General features: G+C 47.4%; 2 protein-coding genes across 12 annotated transcripts; one reads left to right on the forward strand and one right to left on the reverse strand.

Moving 5' to 3' along the window:
• The first annotated feature begins 3,445 nt into the window (after window positions 1–3,445).
• LOC123157241 (protein YIF1B) lies at window positions 3,446–10,670 on the forward strand. Of its 11 annotated transcripts, none has more exons than XR_006478833.1 (8): window positions 3,446–3,684; window positions 4,885–5,060; window positions 5,154–5,252; window positions 5,354–5,505; window positions 5,805–5,942; window positions 7,073–9,839; window positions 9,937–10,084; window positions 10,365–10,670. XR_006478833.1 is itself a non-coding variant. In XM_044575503.1 (6 exons), the coding sequence occupies exons 2-6, from the start codon at window positions 4,890–4,892 to the stop codon at window positions 7,074–7,076; spliced, it is 564 nt and encodes a 187-aa protein (XP_044431438.1). In that variant the 5' UTR covers window positions 3,446–3,684; window positions 4,885–4,889; the 3' UTR covers window positions 7,077–10,670. The 11 variants fall into 11 exon arrangements, 4 of the variants coding, with proteins under 4 accessions (XP_044431438.1, XP_044431435.1, XP_044431437.1 ...); XR_006478835.1 differs by having other exon boundaries at window positions 7,073–7,137; window positions 9,975–10,084; XR_006478830.1 differs by having other exon boundaries at window positions 7,073–10,084.
• LOC123157240 (G-type lectin S-receptor-like serine/threonine-protein kinase LECRK2) lies at window positions 7,419–9,878 on the reverse strand. Its single transcript, XM_044575499.1, has one exon. The coding sequence runs from the start codon at window positions 9,876–9,878 to the stop codon at window positions 7,419–7,421; it is 2,460 nt and encodes an 819-aa protein (XP_044431434.1).
• Window positions 10,671–26,186: the final 15,516 nt, after the last annotated feature.

Raw genomic sequence — 26,186 nt, forward strand, 5'->3', positions numbered from 1 at the left:
TGGGACCTAAACGCATGAGGTAAAGCACCAACCAACACTGGCACTTCGCACTGGTCACTGGTGTCTGCTCTACTCCTCCGAATGAGACTCGCTGGCCTTGCGACAAATGACATAGGGGAAATTGGTTAGTGCATGGTTGCACTTTAGCTATAGGAAACTTTAGGGAAAAACCCACAATATTCATATTTTTCTCTTTGAATCAGAACTAGAGGTATTTTCCAAAAGAAACTTTGAAGAGAACAGAAACAACAGTAAAAAATTGTCGGCAATCTGGATCACGTATCCAAAAGAAACTCCGAAGAGAACTAACCAACATCTTCAATTGTGCAATCTGAATCACGTATTCTGCTGAGTTGGGGTATCTTAACCCTAGAAATTTGGATGTTAGGACCTGCATTCACCGTTTTCCAACATAGAAAACCATTAATTAGAGATATAAAACAAACGGCTTATAGCATTCTGCTTTGCAACTGTTTATTTTTTAGAAACTCTGTTCTCAAAATTCTAATCCTGAGTAGTGTTGCAACACGTCAAAGGAAGAAGTCTAACCTGAAGAAGTGCAGGGAAGAATTATAAATGTGTGTGGCCAGCTGGTTCAGGGGACGTTCAGGGTGGGCGCGACGGCTCATGTGCCAGGGCAGGCTCTTGGGCACTGGCGATCTCGCAGACGTATATTAGAAAAAAAGGTGAGTTTTTTTGCTGGTAAAAAAGAAGGTGAGGTTGTATCTTGTTAGTTGGGTTTCCATTGGCTGTGGAAATCATACCTGGCGATCTGATGGGGCTGCCTGCAGCTTCAAAACTTGAGCAGATTGCTGCATAATAGTCTTGTTGTAGCCTGGCCGATTTGTGAATATTTGATTGTAGGTGAAGGAGGGGCGGTCGCCCACTCGACGGTGCTGATCAAGGCGGCGAGGGAGCCCGGCAGGTAGGTGTCGATGCAGTGCAGGGCAACGAAGATCCGATGCAGGGATCAGGGTCACCGTGTAGGGAGGCGACGATGCAGTGCAGGGTTGCGATGAATGGAAGGGAGAGGGCGAGGGTAACGATTAGGTTGAGTTTACTTTTTTGCGTGTTGGTTAGATGGTTAGATTAGCGTGATTTGAGGGGCTGCGGAGGCTGGTCAGGGAGTTTCATATTTTCATCTAATGGAGTACGGTCAGTCTATGTAAACTGCTAAGCGCACACCAGATCTCGAATAAATTAATGATGGCTGTTAGATGGGGTGGTTCGGGCTTCATCCTATGGTGTTGATGTGGGTGACGTGGATGTGGATGTTTTGCAAGGTGCACTTAAGAAAGTTCTTGTTTGATTGTCTAATAGTAGTGGAGATTTTCTTTGGTCACTTGGGGTTTTTTGTCACGTTTTTCGAAAAAATATTAAACCTTTGTACATAAATCCTTTTTTTTGGGTACATAAACTCTCTTTTTTGTCTGAAATAAAAAGGCAGTGCTACTATCGGTTCCTTGAGAAAAAAAGTTTTTTTTGAGGGCTGAAAGCTGCTATATTAAAAACTCAAGAGTCATAGGAATACAAATTATGTTTGGGGTTCCCGTTAGCCAAAGATGGCGTCCCGGGCCTAAAGTAGTAGCAGCTTTCGCAAGAAAATGCGCTTCGAAATTATGATCACGTCTCTCGTGGATGACTTCAGATTCTGGAAACATCTGAAGCTTCATCTTGATCTCCTCCACGATAACTTTACTTGGACCTAGAAAAGGCTCTCCGATGTGATTGACAGTAGCCACACAGTCCGTGCTAATCTGGGCGTTCTGTATGTTGAGATCGAGGGCCAATGAGAGACCCTCATTGCTGGCCATCGCCTCCAGGGTTTCCGAATGCAGGTTGTCCACCACCAACGCTGATGCTCCCAGGAAAAGACCAGTGTAGTCACGGCAAACAGCAGCCACAGCTCCCCTCTCGGCATTTCGAGAAATTGCAGCATCAACATTCACCTTCGCCCAACCGTACCTGGGAGGTAGCCATTTCTTTGCCTGTACATTGGCTCTTGAGCTAACCTGTTGCACAGAATGCTTCTTTTGAGGGATAAAAGACAGATCCTCAATAAATCTATTTATGAAGCAAAGTGTTGAATGGGGTGATTGGTACTGCTCTTCATGTATGGCCTTCCTGCGCACCCACCATATCGACCACAGCGTGACCACTGCCTTGATGAATTGTTCTTCGTTCGATGTACCTTGTAGCTCCACTAGCCATAATCGAGCATCATCAGTGGTAATCGTTACCATATGCTGGACTAACTCCTCATCAACCATGGCCCAAACACACTTCGCCATTTGACATTCTATCAACGCATGCTTCCAGCTATCCACAGCACCATTGCATATTTTGCAAACATCATTTTCTGCCATGTGTCTGTGATGTCTGACTCCCTCTGTCGGTATAGAGTTATGGGAGAGCCTCCACACAAAGTTTTTCAGTTTGGCTGGAATTTTTGCACCCCAAAGCCTACACCATTGTTTCTTGTTTGATTGGTAATCCGAGTTCCTTCCTTTCCCATTTAGGCAGTCCTCTCTCCTCTGTTTTGTCTCCTTGAGCATGCAGTAACATGATCTTAGTGAAAAATGACCATTTCGTTCATACTGCCACGCCCACCAATCCTCGGAAGGGATAGTTGCCAGGGGAATATTTAGGATCTCACAGGCATCAATGGGCTGCAGATGATGCAAGACTGTCGCCCGGTTCCAGCACCTCTCAACTCCATTAATAAGCTCAGACACCAACTCCGGCGGATTTGGAGGACCTAGGATGTACTGTACGCAGCATGTGGTCTCTCGGGATCCAGTTATGATTCCATATACTAGTGGACCTGCCATCACCAGTTCTCCTCACAAGCCCCTGCTTGAGAACTTCTTTCCCTTTCATGATAGCTCGCCAAATTTTAGATGGATGATTCCCCAAAACAACATCAAATACATCACAGGAAGGGTAGTAAACTGCTTTCAATAGGCAGGCACTCAAGGAACTCGTATCTTGAGTGAGGCGCCAAGCATATTTTGCTACCATTGCAAGATTGAACAAGTGAGTATCACAAAAGCCTAATCCACCCCTGTATTTAGGCATTGTAAGGACATCCCATGATACCCAGGCAGCTTTTCTTTCTCCGTCCTTGCTTCCCCAATAAAATTTTCTGATCATAGTATCAATGTTTTGACACAGTCCTCTTGGAAGCAGAAAACATGACATTGAGAAGGTGGATATGGCATGGGCAACGGATTTTATGAGGACCTCCTTTCCAGCAGCCGCCAAAGCACTTTTCAATCCACACTTGAATCTTACCCCATAATCTGTCTTTAATGTACTTGATGGCCTCGTTCGTTGACTTGCCAACCTCGGTCGGCAACCCTAAATATTTCTCTGAAAGAGATTCATTGATGACCTCGAGGGTGCCTTTCACCACATTCGTAGTCTCTTCCGGACAACCCTTATCAAAGAAAATGCTTGATTTTGAAAGGTTGATTTGTTGAGAAAAAAAGGTTAGGAGCTCAAAAAATGTTCGACTGCTGGACATGTTCTAACCAAATACGCAGGCCCAGTTCACTGGGGAAAAACATTTTTATTTCGTACAAGGCGGAGGACGCCGCGGAAAAAAAAAAGTCCCCCGTTTCCTCGCCGAGAAATCCCTTCCTCGAGCACGCGCGAGCAAATCCGTAGCAAGCATCGCCGCAGGTAACTAAAAGAAAAATTCCGTTACCCGTTTATTCAGTTCGAGTTCTTGGTCTCAGATCTTTGCCGCATTCCTGCAAATTATCACCCCCTCCCCTCCAAACGGGAAACTGGATCTTGTTCCACCAATAGGGGCGGCGATCTGGTTCGAATCTGTTCTTGATGTAAGTACGAATTAAATTGCTGTTTATAGATTTCTGCGGTTAGTATCCTGTGCGGGCGTTTCGGTGGGATCTGATCTGACACTAGAGGCTGGGGATTGAACTGTGGCTCCTAGGTTGCTTTCCGAGTTCGTACGCCGGACTAGCATAAGAGGCGATGTCATGTTGGGCCGTTAGACCTACACATGCTTCAAGCCGACTAGCGGAGTTACAAGATGTATTTCAGGATTTGTTTTCACCTTATTGTCATTATTGGCTTCCTGACGAGGCTCTGCATTTGAAATCTGAGGTATTTATTTCGTTTGAGTAAAAAGCAGTTGCAGACTTTAGAGAGGAACGTATGTAAGCTTCAGGTTGATCCTTCTAATGCCTACGTTTCACACTCATTGCTTATCGTGTGCTCGGTATCTTGTGAACATTTGGTTAGTGGTATTTATCTGTAAAGCTGTGCTGACAAAAATGAATTAAGCTATCTGTAGATCTATGCTTATGAATGCCATAATTTGTTAAGATTTAGGTATTCAAGGGAAACATTTTTTTTTGAGAAAAAAGGCCCTGTGTCTCAATGCATTGATAGGAGAAGTTTATGTGAAAAAGAAGTTGTGAAACCAGACTAGCTACTTGTGGTTGGCCATTGCATCATTACTAGGCACTGCGGTTGGGCCAACCTACGGGCTGATAAACGATGATAAGATATCATTCTATTTCTCCCTCTCTTTCGAATTAGCTTTACAGTACATGTTCTCTTCAACATCGTCACATTCTGGTGTAAGGTGGCATATGGCTGCTAGTCATATCTGGGTCGTGGTGATCCATCTATTATACTTTTTCTACAATGTTTCTGTCATATATAAAATCATGGATGGACATTATGAAATCAGTTTCATAGGGTTTTTCTTTGTATATAAGAGCAATGGTGGGCTATATTGTTAGGTTTCTAAGGGATGCAGTTAAAGTGGTACGTAGTTTGTAGATGACATGACCATTCACAATTGATATCTTGTTGTCTGACTATTGGTTTGAACAATCTTTGTTTATTCAGCCGTGATGGCAGCGATGAACATTGATCTGGGAGGATTGGCAGGCAGGCCTACTACTTCACAGGCGGATCCTTTTCAAAGTGCTTTGTATGGAGCTGGACCTGAACTCATCCGAAGTGGACTAGGAGCGTACAGTGAGAAGTTTTTAGGTTCAAGCTCTGACTTTATGCAAAGCAATGTAAGCCATAGGCGCATTTCATTCATAGATATACGTGTTGTTTGATTTTCAAAAAAATTATTCAATGTAAGTTTTGCTTGATTGCGCATACAGATCACCCAATATTTGTCCAATCCACAATATTACTTCCAAGTGAACAACCAGTATGTGAGGAACAAGCTGAAGGTTGTCTTGTTTCCTTTCCTGCATCGGGTAAGGACTGGCTGCCTCCTTTTTCTCAAGAACCCATTTTCGTGTCGTACCTGCAGATTGTGAGGACTCACTCAATCCTTATATCGTTTCTCTTCCTTCAGGGACACTGGACTAGGATAACCGAGCCAGTGGGAGGAAGGCTGTCATACAAACCTCCAGTTCAAGACATCAATGCTCCAGATCTGTACATCCCTCTGATGGCTTTTGCCACCTACATTGTAGTTGCTGGATATGCCTTGGGTGTTCTTGGAAGGTAACTGCACAGCAAGGACAACTTGTGATTGTTGTACTTGTAGGACTCTAGAAGAAATGGGCAGTATGACTCTATGAGCAGTGTAATATAGTATATATCACTTAAGGCAAGTAGTTCTGTTTGTTAGTTTAAGATAAGAAATAAAATGCAGATACTAGAGAAAGGTTGGAGGGTAGAGATTAACTTTTGTGATGCACTATTTTATTTCTCTAGAGGAAAACACTGCTCGTTAATGTTCAGGATATCCTTAATGATTCAATGGTGCTTGTCTTATTATTAACATTCGTTCCTGAATGCAGGTTTACCCCGGAGGCACTGACTATACAGTTCACAAAAGGGTTACTCGGTTGGTTTATGCAAGTCATCCTCATTAAAGCTCTACTTTACTCACTGGGAAGTGGTGAATCGCCGTTGCTTGACATTGTGGCATATGCTGGGTATGGGTTTGCCGGTACCTCACTTGCGATGCTTGTCCGCATCTTCTGGAGCTACTCATACTATTTTTTGCTGCCGTGGTTCTGTATCTGCACTGGAGTGTTCCTGGTTAAGACGATGAAGAGGGTTCTGCAGGGTGCATCGAGGACTTTTGAGAGACATCCTAGCAGGAACCACTACTTTCTTCTATTCCTCGCGGCTGCGCAATTCCCCATGCTTTTCTGGCTAGGCAACATCAAGGGCTGATGTTTCAGTCTTATCTCAGAACAGGGATATTTTTTTCCTTTTCTTGCCTTCAAGGCGGAGGCTAAAACTTGATCAGAATAAAGTTTGAGATTTTGTCTTACAGATGAACTTTTGTAGTAGCCTTGTCTATAGTTCAGGCTCTTATTGGAGTGATAAATTTCTTGATAGAGGACCTCAAAAATATGCAGTCAATGTTATCTTATTGGCCTGCAAAGGATATTACTTAACCATGATTTATGACTAGCTGAAGACAAATGCATACATGAATTTTGAATATTGGATAGTAACTTATCCTAAAAGTACATCTTCAATTGTCACCGTTCATATTTGTGCCATCTGCTAATATATTTGCAGCTGTTATCTTGTGGCTAACTGGCTAAGGCCTGCATAACTGGAATCTGGAATCTATTATATTACTAACAGAGTAAATATGATCTTGGGTAACTAAACTTATTAATCAAATCAAATTGATCATTGTTCCCTAACATGTGGTTTGGCATCAATCTTGATTAAGTTCTTTGCCTCGTCACGGTGCTTTGAAGTGACTTGGTACTGCCAATGTGACAAAGGCACACCAAGGAAGCACATGGACAGTAAAATTTGCATATAAACTCCTTTATTTATTCACCCTTCACGTTTTTCTTTCTTGTTATTATTCACCTCCAATGTTATTATTCATTCACCTTACCGTTGTTCTGTTAGTATCTGTTCGACAAACGAGTGATAAGCATTTCTTTGCCTCTGATTTATGAATTATATTAGTTGATCTTTGGCCGAATATCTACGAAACATCCAGATGGGGTTCCCTGAATTATGACTCATTGCTCTTATGAGAAATGCCCAATCAAGTTCAGTTTTAGTTTACTAATACTTTCCCCTCTGACAGGTAGAGCTGAATGAATTGCTGACATAATTTTCAGCCAAATCTTGCTGCTGCTGCTCTTGCATGTGGTATGTTTTCCTAGACCATTATACACACTTAATTTGAACCCAGGAAAGATATCCTGTGACTTCAAAAAGGAAAAAAAAATCATGATGAATTAGTGCTCAAACCAAAGGATTATTGCATAAGTGGAGCACAATGGATGAATACTTACTAGAAGACATGTAATAGCTACAAGGCATGATTGATGTCTAGCTACACCATCTAGAGTTACACAATGCTGAAACAATTAGCATTGGTGAAAAGTAAAAAAATAAATATCATTTTGAAACTGCAGCCTATCAGAATATCACTCTATCTCAAGATTAGCACCACCTGGCAACAGAGTGCTCCCGTCGACTGAAGAGGTCAATGGCGATGAACAGTTGGAGCTTGTAAGAGCAGGTAGAGTGTCGACCTCAACCACGCCCTCCAGCATCTGCACCACCTGGTGCATTGTCGGACGGAGCGAAGGATTCTGCTCAATGCACCAGAGTGCAACACGCATGAACCTCTCCACTTTGACCAAATCCTCAATGTTGTTGTCATCATTATGCAACAAAACCTCAATTTTTCCATGACAGACCAACTGACCAGCCCACCAAAACAGTGTGACTGAATCGTCACCATCCAGCCCGGTCACAGGCTCCTGGCACTTCCGGCAGCATATCATCTCTAGTAGCACAACGCCGAAGCTGTAAACATCAACCTTGGTGTCAATGCGCCTATCACTTTGGAACCACTCGGGGGCAATATAGCCCCTTGTGCCCCTGATGTTAGTCACCGTGGTGTGCATCTGCTGGTCACTAAGAAGCTTTGCGATCCCAAAATCAGTAATCTTTGGATTTTTCTTGTCATCTAACAATATATTGTCAGGCTTGATGTCACAATGGATGATTGGATAATTGCATCCTTCGTGTAAGTACTCTAGGCCCTTGGCAATACCAAGTGCTGCCTCAGCACGCCAACTCCACATCGGTCGCTGAGGCTGGAAAAGGAAGCTCCGGAGGGAACCACCTGGCATGAACTCGAACACCAACATCCGTTGCTCCTGCTCTTTGCAGTAACCAACCATTCGGACTAGGTTCCTGTGGTGGATCTGGCCGATGGACTGTACCTCATTCGTGAACTCCCTCTCGCTGTAATCATTGGAGCTGATGAGCTTCTTCACTGCTATGTCAGGGGAGTGTAGTGACTTAAACTTCCCATGGTAGACCTCGCCAAAGCCGCCTCTGCCTAGCAACTTACAAAAGCCATTGGTGGCTTTGTAAAGCTCTTTTGCAGTGTAAGCCCTCACAAAGTCATGGTTGGCATTCTTCTTCCTAAGGTACCAATGTAACATGAGACTACTTATTGTGGATAGCAATAGGAACGCCGAGCAACCGAGTAATACATAAGGCAATATCCTTCTCGGTGGCGCCGGCACTGAGGGGCTGCTCGTCCGCACCTTGATCAATGCCTTCATGACAATGTCTCCTCCTTGCCGTCCAAATCCTGCCAATGACACCATCTTGGCACAATAACTGCCATCATACATAGCAGCGGCGCAGAGGCAGTCCTTTAGGCAAGAGTCTGCACACTGGTCCTCTGTGGTGTGCGAATATCCTTCATATGGCGAGTTTCCCCAAGTGGTGTTTGGGAGCTTGACAACCCCAAACTCGGCAGAGCGGTTCTTCCCGTCACAACTCTGCGGCATGAACCCCTGTGTGCAGCCCATGTACGTGAGCTGAGAATCGACATAGGAGTAGCTGCTTGGGCACTCACAATCGAGCCGGTCGTTAGGACCATACACACAGTATGAGTTGGGGCCACACAAACCTTGCAGAGAGGTTTTTATCTTGCAACCTTCGGTTGGGAACTGTCCCGTGACTGCCCACGACAAGTTGCTCCTTGCCATGGCATTCTTCGGTCGGGTGTACATGCGGAAGATGCCATCCGGATCGAGTGATGCGTGCTGGTGGTAACCAAACCTAGACTTTGGATGCGGGGGTATCAGGTCAACCACAGTGCTGTCATTGCTCTGATAGTACAGATGGCCTGATGAGTCAAAGAAAATAGTCATGTTGCCGGCCTGGTTGCCTGGCAGGTAGGTGTTAGTGCTCCAATATGCGTTGTGCGAATCCAGGTTGCCGGTGGCGAGGTTCGTGAGGTACAAGACGATGTTACCATCGCCTTGCACCTGCAGGCTGTAGCGGCCGGGGAAGAAGACCATGTCGGAGCGCCTGGACAGAAGAGCCTTTCCAGAGCCCAAGGATTGACCCGGGAGGAGTGTGTCAGTTGGGTGCTGGAAGCTCTCCCAGGTGATGGGCATTCCCCCGGTGGCAAGTAACTGGAGGTTGCCTGAGTCTTGCAGCACGAGAATTGAGCCAGCTTGTAGGCTAGGGTATGGGTTTGTCCATATTATGCTACCGGTGTTGTCAGTGAGGGAGAGCTGTGGACCAATGCTGAACACAGACAACTTCGTGGCCATTACGGTGGAGCCTGAACCCAGGTTCTTGGCATACCACACCACCTTCTCCTGTGCAGGGTCGGGCGCCTGGGTGAGGTTGAAGTTGAACCAGACAGCAAGGAGGAACTGGCTGGGGTCAGAGTCGAGGGCCCGGAAGCCGAAGGCAAATCCCCCCGACGGGGAGGTGATGTAGCCAGGGGGGCTGAGTGTCGATCCGGTTGTGAGCCTCTGCGCTGCAAGCAGATGAGGCTGGTGGAGCAAGAGCACGAGGAACGAAGCAAGGTGGAGAACAAAAGATAGTGATGCGCTTAATGGCTTCATTTGTGATTAGCTTCTTGCTGATCTGGCTTTATTTCTGATTAGCTTCTTGCATGATCAGCATGCCATTGTGGTGTATATAAACATGATATGATCCAGGCATCCAGCAAGTCTTGGGCGCCTCGTATGGCATGCTTTCCTTGGGTGGTTGGCGAATGTCAAATTGTCAAAAGGCCAGGAGGAATTCCGCTGGACCTTCCATCAAAATGGTAAGTTCTCAGTCAACTCAGTGTATCTGACAGCTGCCGTGAAGTTTAGGGCACCGATTAGCTTAATACAAGGCATCGACCGACCGCGCAATTTGCTGACCAAAAGGAAGCTGAACATTTCTTTCTAATTTGCTGACTGAAAGGAAGCTGAACATTTCTTCCCACGTTTTAGTTTGCCCAGTACGTAAGCTTGCAGGTGGATCACTTTATTGCTGTAGAAGGTAATATCAGGTATCAACAGCTCATTTCCCATGTTAAATTTACCTCACTCTCGTTACAGCTTTGGATGACTCTGTGTGTACGGACTACGGAGTAGTGTCTTCTAACGTCTGATGTAAAGAAAGTGTATCAACTGATCGTGGAGGGACTAGCAAATTTGGCAATGTTTCCCAGCAGCGTTCTGTCAATGGTCTTTGTGTGCAGTGCAGATTGTTGAGGAAGTCGAGCAATATTTATTTCTTAGCGAGTAGCTAGCCCTCTTTTGCTCTTGTTTCCTGGTGTTTTGGTGTCCTCGCTCTGGTCGTTGGCTCCCTGATGAGGATGCAATTTGTGTACTCTTGAAGAAGAAAGGTGTATGAACTATGAACCCTTGTATCTGGTTGTGGTTGTGCACCGTGCCGTCCTCGATACGGTAGTAGAAATGCGTTGGCGAGTCAAGGAAAAAGAGCCGCTCCCTCAGTACGCGTTGTACGAGTCTCTAAGAGTCCAGGCTGCCAGTGGCAAGTTTCAGGAGGTGGTTTGTGTGCACGTTCAGGCCGAAGCGGCCACGAGACGAGTCCGTACCCAAGTGCCCCCATGGACTGCCCCGGGATGGGAGGCGCGTATTGGTCGGATGCCCAAAGCTCTTCCACACGACGATTGCATGTGTCCTGGAGCACGAGGTCAATGCCGTATTGCATTCTAGGGTGCCAGTGCTGTCAGCGCGGGAGAGCTGACCACCATGACGGCCGGGTCCAAGACTGGGTCTTTCGCGCATCACAGCACACACACCACCTTGTAAAATGGACCGAGCCCACGCCATCGCACAAAAGTCGTACAATTCGCCATCTAAGTCTAGATCATTACCGTTCAGGTGGGTGACTGCAATTAGCAACAAACGAAGTCCAGGGAAAAAGGATCGTCATCTAAGTATAGATAGATCGTTACAATTCTGCATCACCTGATGTGGCATCTATTTGTCACGCGTGTGATGATGTCAGCAATGTGGGTGCTAGCTAGAGGCCAGCGCGGCTCCTTGCCGAGCGCGTCCCTGTCTGCCTCGGCCAGGGCTCGCTCCACCAAATCCAGCAGGAAATAGGGTCCAAAAAAGCCAAATGATTGGGAAAGAGCATTTATTGTCAACCTAACCCTGTCATTCAAACACCTCTTTGATTAGAGTTAGTTCAGGGTTGGTTCAGGGTTAGAATCTAACTCTAACCTCTAACTAAGTTAGAGTATCCAAACAGGACCTTTGACGGACATCGCTCACATGCATAAACCGGCGAAGAAGAACGAGTTTACACTCATAGGTTGTACTCGCAGACTCATCATCATAAATTAGATAGCTTCTAGGTTGTACGGGTAGACTCATCGGCATCAAGGATTGTGGACGTCACATACGAGCTTGGTGTAATATATCAGTTGTCCTCTAATATCCTAATTAAGTTACATATCACATAAATAAAATATGGCATTTTTTTAGAAGACTACATTGGCAAAACATATCTGGATTGGTGCTTGATAGTAGCTCAATATATAGACCCAACAAATGTGTTACTGATTCACACTTTCAGTATGCAAATGGCTTGCATCAACTTTACATGCCTAAAGTTAGTTCAACATGCAGCAGGTATAGGTAGAGGCGTCATACGTATAGGCCCTGTTCAAAAATTCATCCGATTAACCAGTTAACTTGCCGATTAATCCCTACTTGTAGGGTCGTCGAGTAGCCGATAAACCAATAAATCGTCGGATTAAGTGATTAAATGGTCGATTAACTTGCCGATTAGCCTATTAATCCCCTACTCGCTAGCCAACCGAGCAGCTACCAATTAACGATTTCCTCAACAATGCATATATGATGGACCTGTACCAAAGAGTTCGCACCATATGAATGATCGATCTCAATTGCATAACTTTTTGAGGAACATCGATTACAACTGGAGCATTTTTTTTAGAAATCTCACATTGATTTATTGATTAACGCTCAAGGGTACAAGCTGATCCAGGGGAGAGCCCAGCCACACATGGCGCCCTATATCTAAGTTACAGCAATTTTATCTGTTGCAGAGCTAGAGAGGTATGGAAGGAACTCGGCCTAGGCGTGAATGTGGCCGCAATTGCTGAGCAGCATAGGTCCGGCTCATTGATACTTGATGAGATAATATGCTCCAATTTACCTGATGGTGTCTCGTTCCAGGGAGAAAATGCAGTGGAATTGGCTATGGTTGCATGTTGGTATATCTGGTGGGAACGACGTCAAGTGTCCCATGATAAAGAGATTGGTACGCCAGCCCGATCGTCTCTACAGATTAGGGGTATCGTTGCTAACTGGGTAGCAGAAAAGACGACAAACTAGATGGTCTAGAGGCTGTATAAAGCTTAATGTTGATGCTTCATATCATGTTGACTCAGGTGCAGGGGCAAGTGGTGCTATTTTACGAGATTCGAAGGGAGGTTTTGTTGCAGCGGCCATGGAATATAAACCGAATGCAATGGACGCTCCAACGATGGAGGCGTTTGCGATATTATTGGGACTACGACTCTGCTGAGGAGATGGGCATTTTTTCTTTGTCCATTGAGAGTGATTCTATGGAGATTGTTCAAGCTATCCAGAATCCGGATGACTACCGGGCGTCAGGTGCGGTAATTACTGACGATTGTCAAAGGTTGATGAGTTCTTTCGGCAAGGTGACAATAAATTATTGTGTGCATGATGTAAACGAGTGCGCTCATACTATTGCTCGTTTTAGTTTCTTGGGTCAGGAGTCAAGGGTGTGGCTTGATAAACCTCCTGATTTCCCGATTCCACTTATTGTAAAGGATATGATTATGAATTAAATAAAGTCGCCGAAGTTCACAAAAAAAAAGTTACAGCAAATTTTGCGAGATTGTGCACTTCGTGATTGAAGCTCCTAAGCTCATGAATAAAAGTACAAGACTGAAACTGTTTCCCCTATCAACAATTTCCGCAATGATGGCACCGTTTCTTCCTCCAGCACGATGATGGATGTCATTGACAACTCCGAGACAATCTGATGCAACATGTAGGCGGTCAAGGAGAGCTCCTATATGGCGCGCCACACGGTGAAAACGCACGGGCGCAAAGCCCCGCTCCCCCTTCGCGCCCTTCTGGGCCGGCTCATGTGCGGCCGGCACGCTCCTGTTTTTTTTCATCTTTTCCTTTCCGTTTTTTCAATAATTCAGGATATCAAACGGCTTATAAATTTAGGTAAAAGTTGCTAATTTTGAAAAAAAAATCAACATTTCGAAAAAAAACACTATTTCAAAAATATGCTCGGGAATTCTAAAATGTGTATGAATTTGCAAAAAAAGTTCACAAATTAAAAAAATGTCCATGATTTCAAAAAAAGTTCATGCATTCGCAAGATGTTCAAGAATTTACAAAAGAAGTTCATGATTACAAAAAATGCTCACAAATTAAAAACAAAAATCATGATTTAAAAAAAAATTCATGCATTCGCGAAATGTTCACGAGTTTGCAAAAAATGGTCATGATTACAAAAAAATGTCTTGAATTTAAGATAATGTTCATGGTTAAAAAAATATTTGAGAATTCAAAAAAATGTTCACGTATTTGTAAAAAAGGTTCATGATTCCAAAGGAATGATTTTTTTAAAAATTTGATCAACATATTTTGAACATCGATGAACAAATTTGGCATTTGATGAACAATTTTTTAAAATTTTAAGAATAAAATTTTGTGTTAGAGAAATTTTTTGGAAAAAATTATGAACAAAATTTGCATTTGATGAACATTATTTTGAAAAAATGATGAACAAATATTTAATTCAGTGAACAAATTTTGAATGTGATGAACATTTTTGAATCTGATGAACAAAAAAATTGAATGAAAAAAAGAAACCGTGAATATTTTTTTAGTTTGATGAGCAACTTTTGAGTTTTTATGAAAAACTATAAATCCGATGAAAAAAATTGAATTGGATGAACAGGTTTTGGATTGTTGAACATTTTTTGAATTCGCTTAATAGAAAAAAATTGTTAACGAATTCGAAATAAAAAAATGCCAAAAATAGTCAAAAAGTGAAGAAGAAGAAGAAAATAGAAAAAAGGAAAGAAAAATAAAAAAAGAAATAAAAAATGAAAAGAACAGGAAAACCGAAAAAACCACTATAGAAAACATAAAAAACAAAAAAAACGGTTCTAGGAAGGTTCTAGAACCTTCCCAAAACCGGCAGAACCGGAGAAAGAGAAGCGAATTGGGCTGGCCCGATAACGGAAGGAAAGAACCAGGGTGGTACGCGCTACGGTGTTACGCGACGACCTACGCGCCATATAGGAACCCCGTCGGTCAAGATTCAGGCCCTCAGCTAAAGCTAGAGCCTCGCCGACGGGACAAATCTGGATTGCTTGGTTACTTGGGCCGCATGGAAAAAGTGTCTCACACTAAACTCAAAGCAGTCGAGAGCCTAATCCATGAGGAACACTCACGACCCATAGCCTCACCCGGAGGGACTCTCAAATGAGAGAAGTGCATATTTCAACTCTGAACTTTTGCCCTAGTCTAATTTACAACCCCGAACTTCAATACCGTTTAAATTACAACCCCCAACTCTCAAAACCGGTTAGGACTAAACTCTCCTGAAAGGATCGATATGTTGACTAGAGGGGGGGGGGGGAATAGGCAACTAACACTTTTTAAACTTTTCTTTACCAAATAAAACTTTGCATCAAAGTAGGTTGTCTAGATATGCAACTAGGTGAGCAACCTATATGATGCAACAACAACTAGCATATAAGCAAGCAAGGGATACAACACAAATAAGCTTGCACAAAGGCATGAGATAACCAAGAGTGGAGCCTGTGAAGACGAGGATGTGTTACCGAAGTTCCTTCCTTTTGAGGGGAAGTACGCCTCCGTTAGAGCGGTGTGGAGGCACAATGCTCCCCAAGAAGTCACTAGGGCCACCGTATTCTCCTCACGCCCTCACACAATGCGAGATGCCGTGATTCCACTATTGGTGCCCTTGAAGGCGGCGACCGAACCTTTACAAACAAGATTGGGGCAATCTCCACAACTTAATTCAAGGCTCCCAACGACACCACGAAGCTTCACCGCAGTGACCTCAACCATCTAGGGTGCTCAAACACCCAAGAGTAACAAGATCCGCTAGGGATTAGTGGGGGGGATCAAATTTCTCTTGGTGGAAGTGTAGATCGGGGCCTTCTCACCCAATCCCGAGCAAATCAACAAGTTTGATTGGCTAGGGAGAGAGATCAGGCGAAAATGGAGCTTGGAGCAACAATGGAGCTTAGGGTTGGAAGAGGTAGTCAACTAGAGGAAGAAGACACCCCTTATATAGTGGAGAGACAAATCCAACCGTTATCCACTTAACCAGCCCGTGACTTGCGATACTACCGCCCCAAACCAGGGGTACTACCGCAAGGGCTCACGGTACTACTGCGGCGGACCGCGGTACTACTGCTGCTACGGCAGGCGCTAGTCTAGGCCAGAGCCGCAAGGGGTGAGAGTGGTACTTCCGCTGGCGCGGTACTACCGCTCCCCCTTGCGGTACTACCGCAAGGCTGGAATGGACTAGCTTGGGAAGGGCGCGGATGAATAAAAATACATCCGTGCCTACTTCCGCTGAAAATCAGATGGTGCAAAAAATCCGACACGGTACTACCGCACCTGGCGTGCGGTACTACCGCGCAGGGAGCGGATGTAAAAAATTACATCCACCCCTACTTCCGCTCATGTTGCTGTGCTAGATCCGAGGCCACGGTACTACCGCTCCTTAAGAGTGGTACTACCGTGGGTACCTACGGTACTACCGCAACGGCGTGCAGTACTACCGCGGTGGCCTGCGGTACTACCGCTCCTAAGAGCAGTATTACCGCATGCCTCAGAATAGCAACACTAGGAATCCTTCTTTTTGCAAAATATGAAGACAACAGAGGATGCTCCAAAGCGCAGAGGGAAAGGCGGTGAAAAGGAAGAAAACGTGTACGTGATGATTCCACCTGAACCTTTCCAACGCGGACCCCCTCTTAATAGTACGGCTATCCTACGACTCAAACCACCGAAAAGAACCGTAGAAAAACACCGTCTGCAATAGTCTTCGAGGGGCACCAAACCGTCTTGTGCCTAGTGACGAATTGTCTGAGATACTCAAGGCACACGATTAGTCCGCAAAAGCATTGTCATCAATCACCAAAACACCTTAGGGATAAATATGCCCTTACAATCTCCCCCTTTTTGGTAGATTGATGACAATATGGGATTTGCACAAAGGGAAACAATATAGAACATATGCAAACCCCACAACTCCAAAATATAGACAAGCTCCCCCTAGACGTGTGCTATCTAGATAAGTGCTTTGGACTGCACGCCACCTATACTAGGATCAACATCCCCCTATATTTTGTAAACAAAGCATATAGGCAACAATAAGGCTAACACTAGACAATATGATAAATATGAGCATAACATAACTAGCACAATATAACATAAGCTCAAGTAAGGTACGATAGGGTGCATATGTCTTACACCATATGACAGACCAAGTCTCACGAGCAAACTAAACCAAAGCAAGCAAGGTTCAACGGAACAAACGCGAGCAAAGCAAACACAAGCACGACACAAGACTCGCAAATCCCTACACTCTCTCCCCATTTGGCATCGAGACGCCAAAAAGGCAGAGAGGACACCTAAAACACAAGTGGTGGCTCAAGCGGAGTAATCAGGCGCACGCTCCTCGCCAGACTCGGCAGTGGGAACGGTCTCCTCGTTGTCCTCCTCGGAATTGGTCCACTTGAAGCTCTGTTTTGCCATCCACTCAGCCTCTGGAGTGATGCGCTCCTCAGAACCGCCAGAAACATCCTCTCCACACAGCCTCATAAGCTTCTTGTCACGGCGGCGACTCTCCTTGGAAGCAATGTGTGCCCGATATTGCCCCTGAGCTTGCGTACAGAACAGAGCCTTCATCTTGTTCTCCAGCCTCTTAGCCCAAGATGGGCTCAGAGGTGGGAGGGATGAAACCCTCATAGCTGACCTCGTCCTCTGCATCCTCCTCATCCTCATCTACATCCACATCCGTGGCAGCCGCGGCCTCAACACGAGAAGTGGTGTTAGCCCACCGAGTCTTGACACGGAGCCTGATGGACTCATGTCGAAACCAACCAGGGCCTCAAACTCCTCCTGAGGGAACTGCTTCTCCCAAGTCGCCGAGATCAAATGAAACAAATAAGGTCCATAGATGGGGACCTTGCGGTTGAATACCGCAAACCGAAGCTCACACCACATGATATGAGAGACATCAAGTGGTGGCGACTGAGAGTTGCGCGCTTCCTCACACAGAAGTAGCATGTCCACCAGATAAGCATGCACCTTGTCCTTGTCACCAATGCGAGGAAAGAGAGAGTTGCGGAAGATCTGGTACATGATGTCAAGGAAGGAGTTGAGAACCCAAGATGACTTGCCACTGGAGAGCTTCTTCTCAACATAAAAGGGTTGAAGCTTGTTCTTGTTGGCTGACTCGGGATTGGCATGAGGACGAGCGCCTTGGGGTGTGGCGAGCCCCTCATCCTGAACACCAAGCAAAGTCATGAACTCCTTCCAAGTAGCCGTCAGCTTCTGACCATTGGTCATCTAAGTCATAGTCTGTTCCTCATTAGGATGAAAGTACACCGAGGCAAAGAACTGAGCCACAATCTCAGGATCATAGTCTTTGTGGAAAGAGATGATGTGCTCAATGCCAAATTGCTCCACAAGATCCAGAGCCTCACCAAAGTAGTCCCAGTGCTTTGCTTCCCTCAGATGATGCATGTCGATCCAGTGCACGTCCACATAGATGTTCCACTTGGCCTTGATCACATCCAGATAAATGAGATTCTGATGCTTGGTCCAGAACATGGCACGAGGTTGCACATAGGTTTTGATCCCCCTTCGAGAGATGAACTCAACAAGTGGTATCTCATCCATACCCATGGTGGGTTCCTTGACCTTGGTGGCGGTGGACTTGGTCCTGCGTTGGGGGGCATTGGAGCCCTCTGGAGCTTCATCTTGATTGCGCAGACACTTGGAGCCCGTGTCACGGCTTGGATTGGAGCGGCGAGCAGAGGTACCGGAGCCACCACATAAGACACAAAGCACAAGAACACGAAAAAAAAGCGAGAAGGATCAATGCAAAGAACACAACAAAGTTGTGAAACAAGTAGAACTAGCACTTGATAATTGCCACATGAGAGGTTTGACAACAACGGTAGCACTGCTTGTACGCGCGGTACTAAAAAAATAGTGCCGCTCCAATTCACGGTAGTACCATGCAGGCGGTAGTACCGCGCTGGAGATGCGGTAGTACCGCTCCGGCGGTTGTACAACGCGGGAGGTGCGATAGTACCGCACGGAGTCAGATTCGAAACTGCCACTGGATCTGAGTACTACCGCAGCAACAAAGCGGTACTACGGTCGATCAAATCTACCACGGGGCAACATATCAAGTACTATCTCTACGCATTACTACTCTCCCACATCCTACTCTTGCACAGATTTAGCCTAAAATCTCAAGAACCACATGCATCTCTGAGGGAGTCCTGGATAAGGGGGTATCCGGACAGCCAGACTGTACACATCATCCGGACTATAGAAGCGTCAAGATACAAGACTCAGGACTTCGGCTCGTGTCCGGATGGGACTCTCCTTTGCGTGGAAGACAAGCTTGGCGATCCGGATATTATATTTCCTTCCTTGTAACCGACTCCATGTAAACCCTAGCTCTCCGGTGTCTATATAAACCGGAGAGGATGGTCCTTAGAAGGCCGATCACAATTACAATCATACCATCATAGGCTAGCTCTTAGGGTTTAGCCTTTACGATCTCGTGGTAGATCTACTCTTGTACTACTCATATCTTCAATATTAATCAAGCAGGAAGTAGGGTTTTACCTCCATCGAGAAGGCCCGAACCTGGGTAAACATTGTGTCCCTTGCTTCCTGTTACCATCAGCCTAAGACGCACAGATCGGGACCCCCTACCCGAGATCCGCCGGTTTTGACACCGACATTGGTGCTTTCATTGAGAGTTCCTCTGTGTCGTCGCTTCAAGGCTTGATGGCGTCTTCAATCGTCAACAACACAGTCCAGGGTGAGACTTTTCTCCCCGGACAGATCTTTGTGTTCGGCGGCTTCGCACTGCAGGCCAATTCGCTTGGTCATCTGGTGCAGATCGACAGCTACGCCCCTGGCCACCAGATCAGGTTCGGAAACTTGAACTACACGGCGGATATTCGCGGAGACTTGATCTTCGACGGATTCAGCCCTGTGCCAGGAGCGCCAGACAGTCACGACGAGCACGGCCTAGACCTGCTGTCGGACAATGCTCGGAACATCATCCCTGCAATAGCCCACCCGGAACAGGTTGCGTTGCCCGAGGATGGAGGGATGGACCCCGCCCCGCAGGCCGCACGCTATCGGTGGTGGAGCCGAACACAGGTCACATCTCTGTGGAGGCCTGTAACCCTAGGCCCCCGGACTCATATCCGGTTGTTGGCTCACGTCTGCACAATCTCGAGCCAGCCGAGCCAGGTTGGGCTCCGGTAGTGGAGTTTACTGCTGCGGACATCTTTCAGCACTCGCCTTTTGGCGACATGCTGAGCTCATTAAAGTCTCTCTCTTTGTCAGGAGGCTCTAGGCCGAACTATGTCCGGCTTGAGTGGTAAGCAGGCGATGAAGGAATTCACTGCCCACCCACCACCCACTTTGTCGCCACGATCGATGATTTAACCGACGTGCTCGACTTCGACTTCGAAGACATCGACGGTATGGACGACGATGCAGGAGACGTACAGGAGCCACCGCTCACAGGACGGTGGACAGCCACCTCTTCATACGATATATACATGGTGGGCACTCCGAAAGAAACCAATGGCGATGAGGCAATGGAGGATAACCCCTCCAAGAAGAAAGCAAAGCATGGGCGTCGCCCGCGCCGCTCCAAGCCCCGCCAAGGCAATACCGGCAACGGAGACGAAGACAATCCGGACGGTGCCGACGATGAATACAACCCCGAACAACCCACCTTCGAGCAGGCCGAGCAGGAAGATGGGCATGACATCCCAGATGAACAGGCGACGGACGGGTATCCGAAGGAGGACAACTACATGCCCCTCTCCAAAGACGAGATTAGCCTCGGCGATGACGAGTTCGGCGTGCCCGAAGACCCCGCAGAGCAGGAGCGCTTCAAGCACCGGCTTATTGCCACTGCGAGAAGCCTGAAGAAGAAGCAGCAGCAGCTTCAAGCTGATCAAGATCTGCTCACAGATAGATGGACAAAAGTCCTAGCAGCCGAGGAATATGGACTCGAGCGCCACGCGGCTGACCGGCCGCCTCGAGGTTGGGATAAATCGGCATATCAGCCCGAATACCAGCCCCCACCCCCGCGCTGGTTTACCATGGCCCGGGGCAATACTCAGGACCTGCGCAATAAACTGGATAATGTTGCAGGACAACCAAGATTGATCTACGGATCACGGGGGCGCACCGCAGCACATGACGATGACCGTCATACCGGATACACTACCAGCAAATCTGGCCGGGCCGAATATAACCAGTCAGACGCAGCCAGACTGCGTCGTGACATAGCCCGACATAGAGGCGCCGCACACCCCCACTGCTTCACCGATGAAGTGATGGATCATGAATCCCCAGAAGGGTTCAAACCCGTAAACATTGAATCATATGATGGCACAACAGACCCCGCGGTATGGATCGAAGATTTCCTTCTCCACATTCACATGGCCCGTGGAGACGATCTACATGCCATCAAGTATGTTCCCCTTAAGCTCAAAGGACCCGCCCAACACTAGCTAAACAACCTGCCCGCAAATTCCATTGGCAGTTGGGAAAACCTGGAAGACACATTTCTTGACAACTTCCAAGGCACATATGTGCGACCTCCGGATGTCGATGACTTGAGACACATTACTCAACAACCCGGAGAATCAGCCAGGAAATTCTGGACTCGGTTCCTAACTAAAAAGAACCAAATAGTCGACTGTCCGGATGCCGAAGCCCTGGCGGCCTTCAAGCACAATATCCGTGACGAGTGGCTCGCCCGACACCTCGGCCAGGAGAAACCCAAGTCTATGATAGCTCTCACGACACTAATGACCCGCTTTTGCGTGGGTGAGGACAGTTGGTTGGCTCGCAGCAGCACTACGCCACATTCTGGCACGTCAGAAGTTCGTGACAACAATGGCAAGCTATGGCGCAACAGACACAAGCGTCAGAACAACGGCGACAACACCAAAGACACAACGGTCAATGCCGGATTCAGCGGATCCAAATCCGGTCAGCGGAAGAAGCCATTCAAACGCAACAATCAGGGACCGTCCAGTCTAGACCGTATACTGGAGCGCTCGTGCCAAATTCATGGCACCCCGGACAAGCCAGCCAACCACACCAATAGAGACTGCTGGGTATTTAAACAGGCCGGCAAAATAAACGCCAAAAACAAGGACAAGGGGCTGCACAGCGACGATGACGAGGAGCCCCGGCGTCCGAACATGGGGGGACAGAAGAAATCCCCCCCCCCCAGGTGAAAATGGTCAACATGATCTATGCTACCCACACCCCAAAGCGGGAACGGAAGCGAGCACTACGGGACGTCTACGCGATGGAGCCAGTCGTCCCCAAATTCAACCCATGGTCAGCTTGTCCGATCACCTTTGATCGTAGGGATCATCCTACTAGCATCCATCATGGCGGCTCAGCCGCATTGGTTCTAGACCCAATCATAGACGGATTTCACCTCACAAGAGTCCTTATGGACGGAGGCAGCAGCCTGAACCTGCTTTATTAGGACATAGTGCGCAAAATGGGCATCGATCCTTCAAGTATTAAGCCCACCAAAACCACCTTTAAAGGTGTCATTCCTGGAGTAGAGTCCCGCTGTACAGGCTCTATAGCATTGGAAGTGGTCTTTGGATCTCCGGATAACTTCCGAAGCGAAGAGCTAATCTTCGATATCGTCCCTTTCCGCAGTGGCTACCACGCACTGCTCGGACGAACTGCATTCGCTAGATTCAATGTGGTACCACACTATGCATACCTCAAGCTCAAGATGCCAGGCCCACGCGGGGTCATAACAGTCAATGGAAATATGGACCGCTCTCTCCATACAGAAGAGCACACTGCAGCCCTTGCGGCAGAAGTACAATGCTGTCTCCTCCGGCAAACCACCAATCTGGTGACGACAACCTCAAGCTCCGTCAAGCGAGGATGGAACACCCCGCAACAGGATCAACAGGCACGCCAAGAGCACGACTAGCAGTCCCGCCTCCGCTCAAATCCCATCAAAGCTGCATCTGTGCTACACGTACACAATTACGCACTCAAAATACCATGGGCACAGGCGGAGGCGTAGCAGTGGCTTAGTCAACAGTACGGTATCGCTTCGTAACCTTTCCATTTACCCTTAAGGACATCGCTTTAGTGCAGCTTCTCCAGAAGAGCCGGATTGTCGGACTTACATAGGAGAGGAAACCCAGGAGGCAACAGGCTTTGGGCACAACATGAAACACCCAGGTGGAATCTATTTACGATCGTTGTTTCTGCTTTATCTATCTATACGTAGCCTGCCCCTAGATAGGATATGTCAAATAATCCTATTTATCTCCGCTTAATGCATTCATTGTAAACATACACTTAAACATATCATTCCTCAATGGGAGACCATATATAGCGTCAGCTTATTATTCTTATTTGAGCATTTTTTTTACAAATGCCTATTTGATTTTGCATCCGTACACTTTGGTACGCTTAGTTTGCCAGGGGCTTCTTATGACGCCCCATAATACGGCAAGACAAGTCCGAACACTTTCATTAGTGCGGCACCCCGAACTTATAGCATTATATGCATCAGCTCCGAATCATGTCTTGGGTCTACAGTTGGGATAGCCCGGCTCCCTTGTTTTGGTGCCTTACGTTCCGTTAATTCGGCTAAGGTAGCGCAGGGAGAACTACTGCGATTGTGCCCTGGTTCTTCCGAACGAGCACCTCAGTAGAGAAAGCACAAAACTGACCGGCATGATGTGGCGAGAGCTGGTCGCTGTTCGAGAGGTCTTAAAATCCTTAAAGATTTTTTCGCTTTAGGCGATAATTTGGCTTTGTCCAATATAGGCGTGTATAGTGCCCCAATTCAGCCTTCCGGATTCTAGGGGCTTCGCCGAAATTTAAAATTGTAGACTTCTATGGCTAAGTGAAGGTTATAAAGCCATATAGTCCGATTGCCTTGTTTGCTGCGCTGGACACCTCCTTAAGGGACCAAACATTTGGATAAAGAGTGTCCGGGTTTTCCACGAACACCCCAGTACTAGTTACACGGGGGCGGAAGCCAACGACTTGCCTACTTCTAGAATTTGATAAACAGCCGCACAGAAGGTAATATTTTAAATAACAAAAGCGCTAAATAGCGCAAGTAACTTCGTCTTTAAATTACAAACATGACATAGGTGAATTCATTCAAAAATTATGTCTTTGGTACATTCATCGGCCACGAGGCAAGCACCCTTCATAACGCCATCATAATACTTCTCGGGGACGCGATGCGGCTTGCCCTCTGGCGGCCCGTCCTTCACCAGCTTCTCCGCATCCAGCTTGCCCCAATGCACCTTTGCACGGGCAAGGGCCCAGCGGGCACACTCAATGCAAATGGATCGCTTGATGACTTCCAGTCGTGGACAGGCATCCACCATCCGCTTGATCAGGCCGAAGTAGCTGGTGGGCAGAAGCTCACCAGGGCATATCCGGACTATGAGATCCTTCATAGCCACTTCGGCCGCCTTGTGGAGTTTGACCAACTGCTTCAGTTGGTCACTCAGAGGCGTTGAATGTTCGGCCCCAGCATACTGGGACTAGAACAACTTCTCCGTTGAGCTCCCCTCCTGGGCACGGTTGAACTCCATGGCATCTGATACGCTGCGTGGCAGATCTGCAAATGCCCCTGGAGAGCTCCGGACTCGGGTAAGTAAAAGAAATGCCTCCTCCACATGTTTGCTTTGCATAAAAAATTTCTTACCCGTCGTTATCTTTTTGGCCTCCTGGATCTCCTGCTGTGCCCTATCGGCTTCGGCCTTGGCGTCTTTTATATTTGTAAGGGCCTTCGCAAGCTCGGCCTCTTTTGCTTTAAGCTCATGCTCCGCGGACTCGAGCTTCTTGCCGAGCTCCTGGAGCTCTTCTTGTACTTCGACCACTCGGGCTTCTTGCTTTTTGCGCTCCTTGTGCTCCAAGGCCGCTTTGTGTTCGGCCTCGGACAGCGCCTTCTTGAGAGACGCCACTTCGGTGCTGGCCTCTGTTACCACATCACGGCGTTTCGTAGTTAGCATAATCAAATTTTATTTATACTTTACTATATGAGAGAGGGGAATCATTCACCTTTGTTCTCCTCGAGCTGCCTTCTCGTGAGGTCGAGCTCTCCGTGCACCCGCTCCAAGTCCTGCTTTAGGCAAGCGATTTTGGCCGTACGGGCGACAGCGGCCAGCAGCACAGCCTGTTTATTCACATTCAAACTTACTATTGGACTCCTGCGGATTATAATTGACCCTCCGTTTGGTTTTCCTTCCGAACACCAAACAGAGTATCAGGGGCTACTACCTATCGGGTGGTAATTTCACACATTTTTACTACTTACCTCAAAGCCTGTTAGTAGGCTGGTGCAGGCTTCGGTTAGTCCGCTCTTGGTGGACGAAACCTTCAGAATCACCGCACTCATGAGAGTACGGTGCTCTTCATCTATGGAAGCGTCACGAAGCGCTTCTAGCAGACAATCCGGTGCCTCGGGTGCAACGGAAGTCCTCGATACAGACGGCCCTCCCTCCCTAACGAGGGGCTGCCCGCCTGAATCCGGAACCGCTGAAGGCTCTGGGACAGTGTTCGGCTGAGAGTCCGGCTTACTTCGGCTCTCACCAACATGATCCGCGGGGATCATGAACCCCGCGAGTCCGACGTCTGGAACGCCGCCTTGAGGCGCCTCCAGGGCCACCTCTCCCATCTTTGGGAGCCTTTGGGACAACACCTCCGTGTCATCCGCAGGCCGAGGAGAAGTGGCCGTCGGGAGTGAGTTCATTGCTGACTCACTCAAGGACCCATCCGAAGACGACACCTCGGGATGGGACCTGGCCGGACTGCATACAAGTTTGGCGTTATAACAAAACTATGAAGCGAAATTACGATTGAGTGCGGATACTTACGATCACACTAGGGGCTTCTTCCTGGGCAGCCACCCTTCCTCGCTATCGATGGCGGTGGCGGAGTAGTCTGGAAGGGACACCTTTCCCTTCTTGGACGTCCTAGTCTCTCCCACCCGGGCGGCCTTCCTCTTCTCCCCCCAACACGGGGATGTGGAGTTTCTTCTTGTTCCTTCCCGCCTCCGCGGGAGGAATCTGCCTCGTCGTCGTCAAACGACAGGGGTGTTGGGGAACGTTGCATAAAATAAAAAAATTCTACGTTCACCAAGATCAATCTATGAGTTCATCTAGCAACGAGAGAGAGGAGTGCATCTACATACCCTTGTAGATCGCGTGCGAAAGCATTCAAGAGAACAGGGTTGAGGGAGTCGTTCTCGTCGTGATCCAAATCACCGGAGATCCTAGCGCCGAACGGACGGCACCTCCGCGTTCAACACACATACGGTCAGCATGACGTCTCCTCCTTCTTGATCCAGCAAGGGGAAATGAGAGGTTGATGAAGATCCAGCAGCACAACGGCGTGGTGGTGGATGCAGCAGGGTTCCGGCAGGGCTTCGCCAAGCGACTACGGGAGGAGGAGCTGTAGCAGGGGAGAGGGAGGCGCCAAGACTTCAGGGTGCGGCTGCCCTCCCTCCCCCCCTTTATATAGGCCCCCCTGGGGGAGGCGCCGGCCCTA

This window comes from Triticum aestivum, chromosome 7B (assembly GCF_018294505.1).
Source record: "Triticum aestivum cultivar Chinese Spring chromosome 7B, IWGSC CS RefSeq v2.1, whole genome shotgun sequence".
NCBI classification, from domain to species: Eukaryota; Viridiplantae; Streptophyta; class Magnoliopsida; order Poales; family Poaceae; genus Triticum; species Triticum aestivum.

Coding starts and splice junctions, on each gene's coding strand:
- LOC123157240 (XM_044575499.1), bottom strand. CDS start 9,878: ATGAAGCCATTAAGCGCATCACTATCTTTTGTTCTCCACCTTGCTTCG.
- LOC123157241 (XM_044575500.1), top strand. CDS start 4,890: ATGGCAGCGATGAACATTGATCTGGGAGGATTGGCAGGCAGGCCTACT. Junction 5,061..5,153: donor CTGACTTTATGCAAAGCAAT/GTAAGCCATAGG, acceptor TTGCGCATACAG/ATCACCCAATATTTGTCCAA. Junction 5,506..5,804: donor GCCTTGGGTGTTCTTGGAAG/GTAACTGCACAG, acceptor TCCTGAATGCAG/GTTTACCCCGGAGGCACTGA.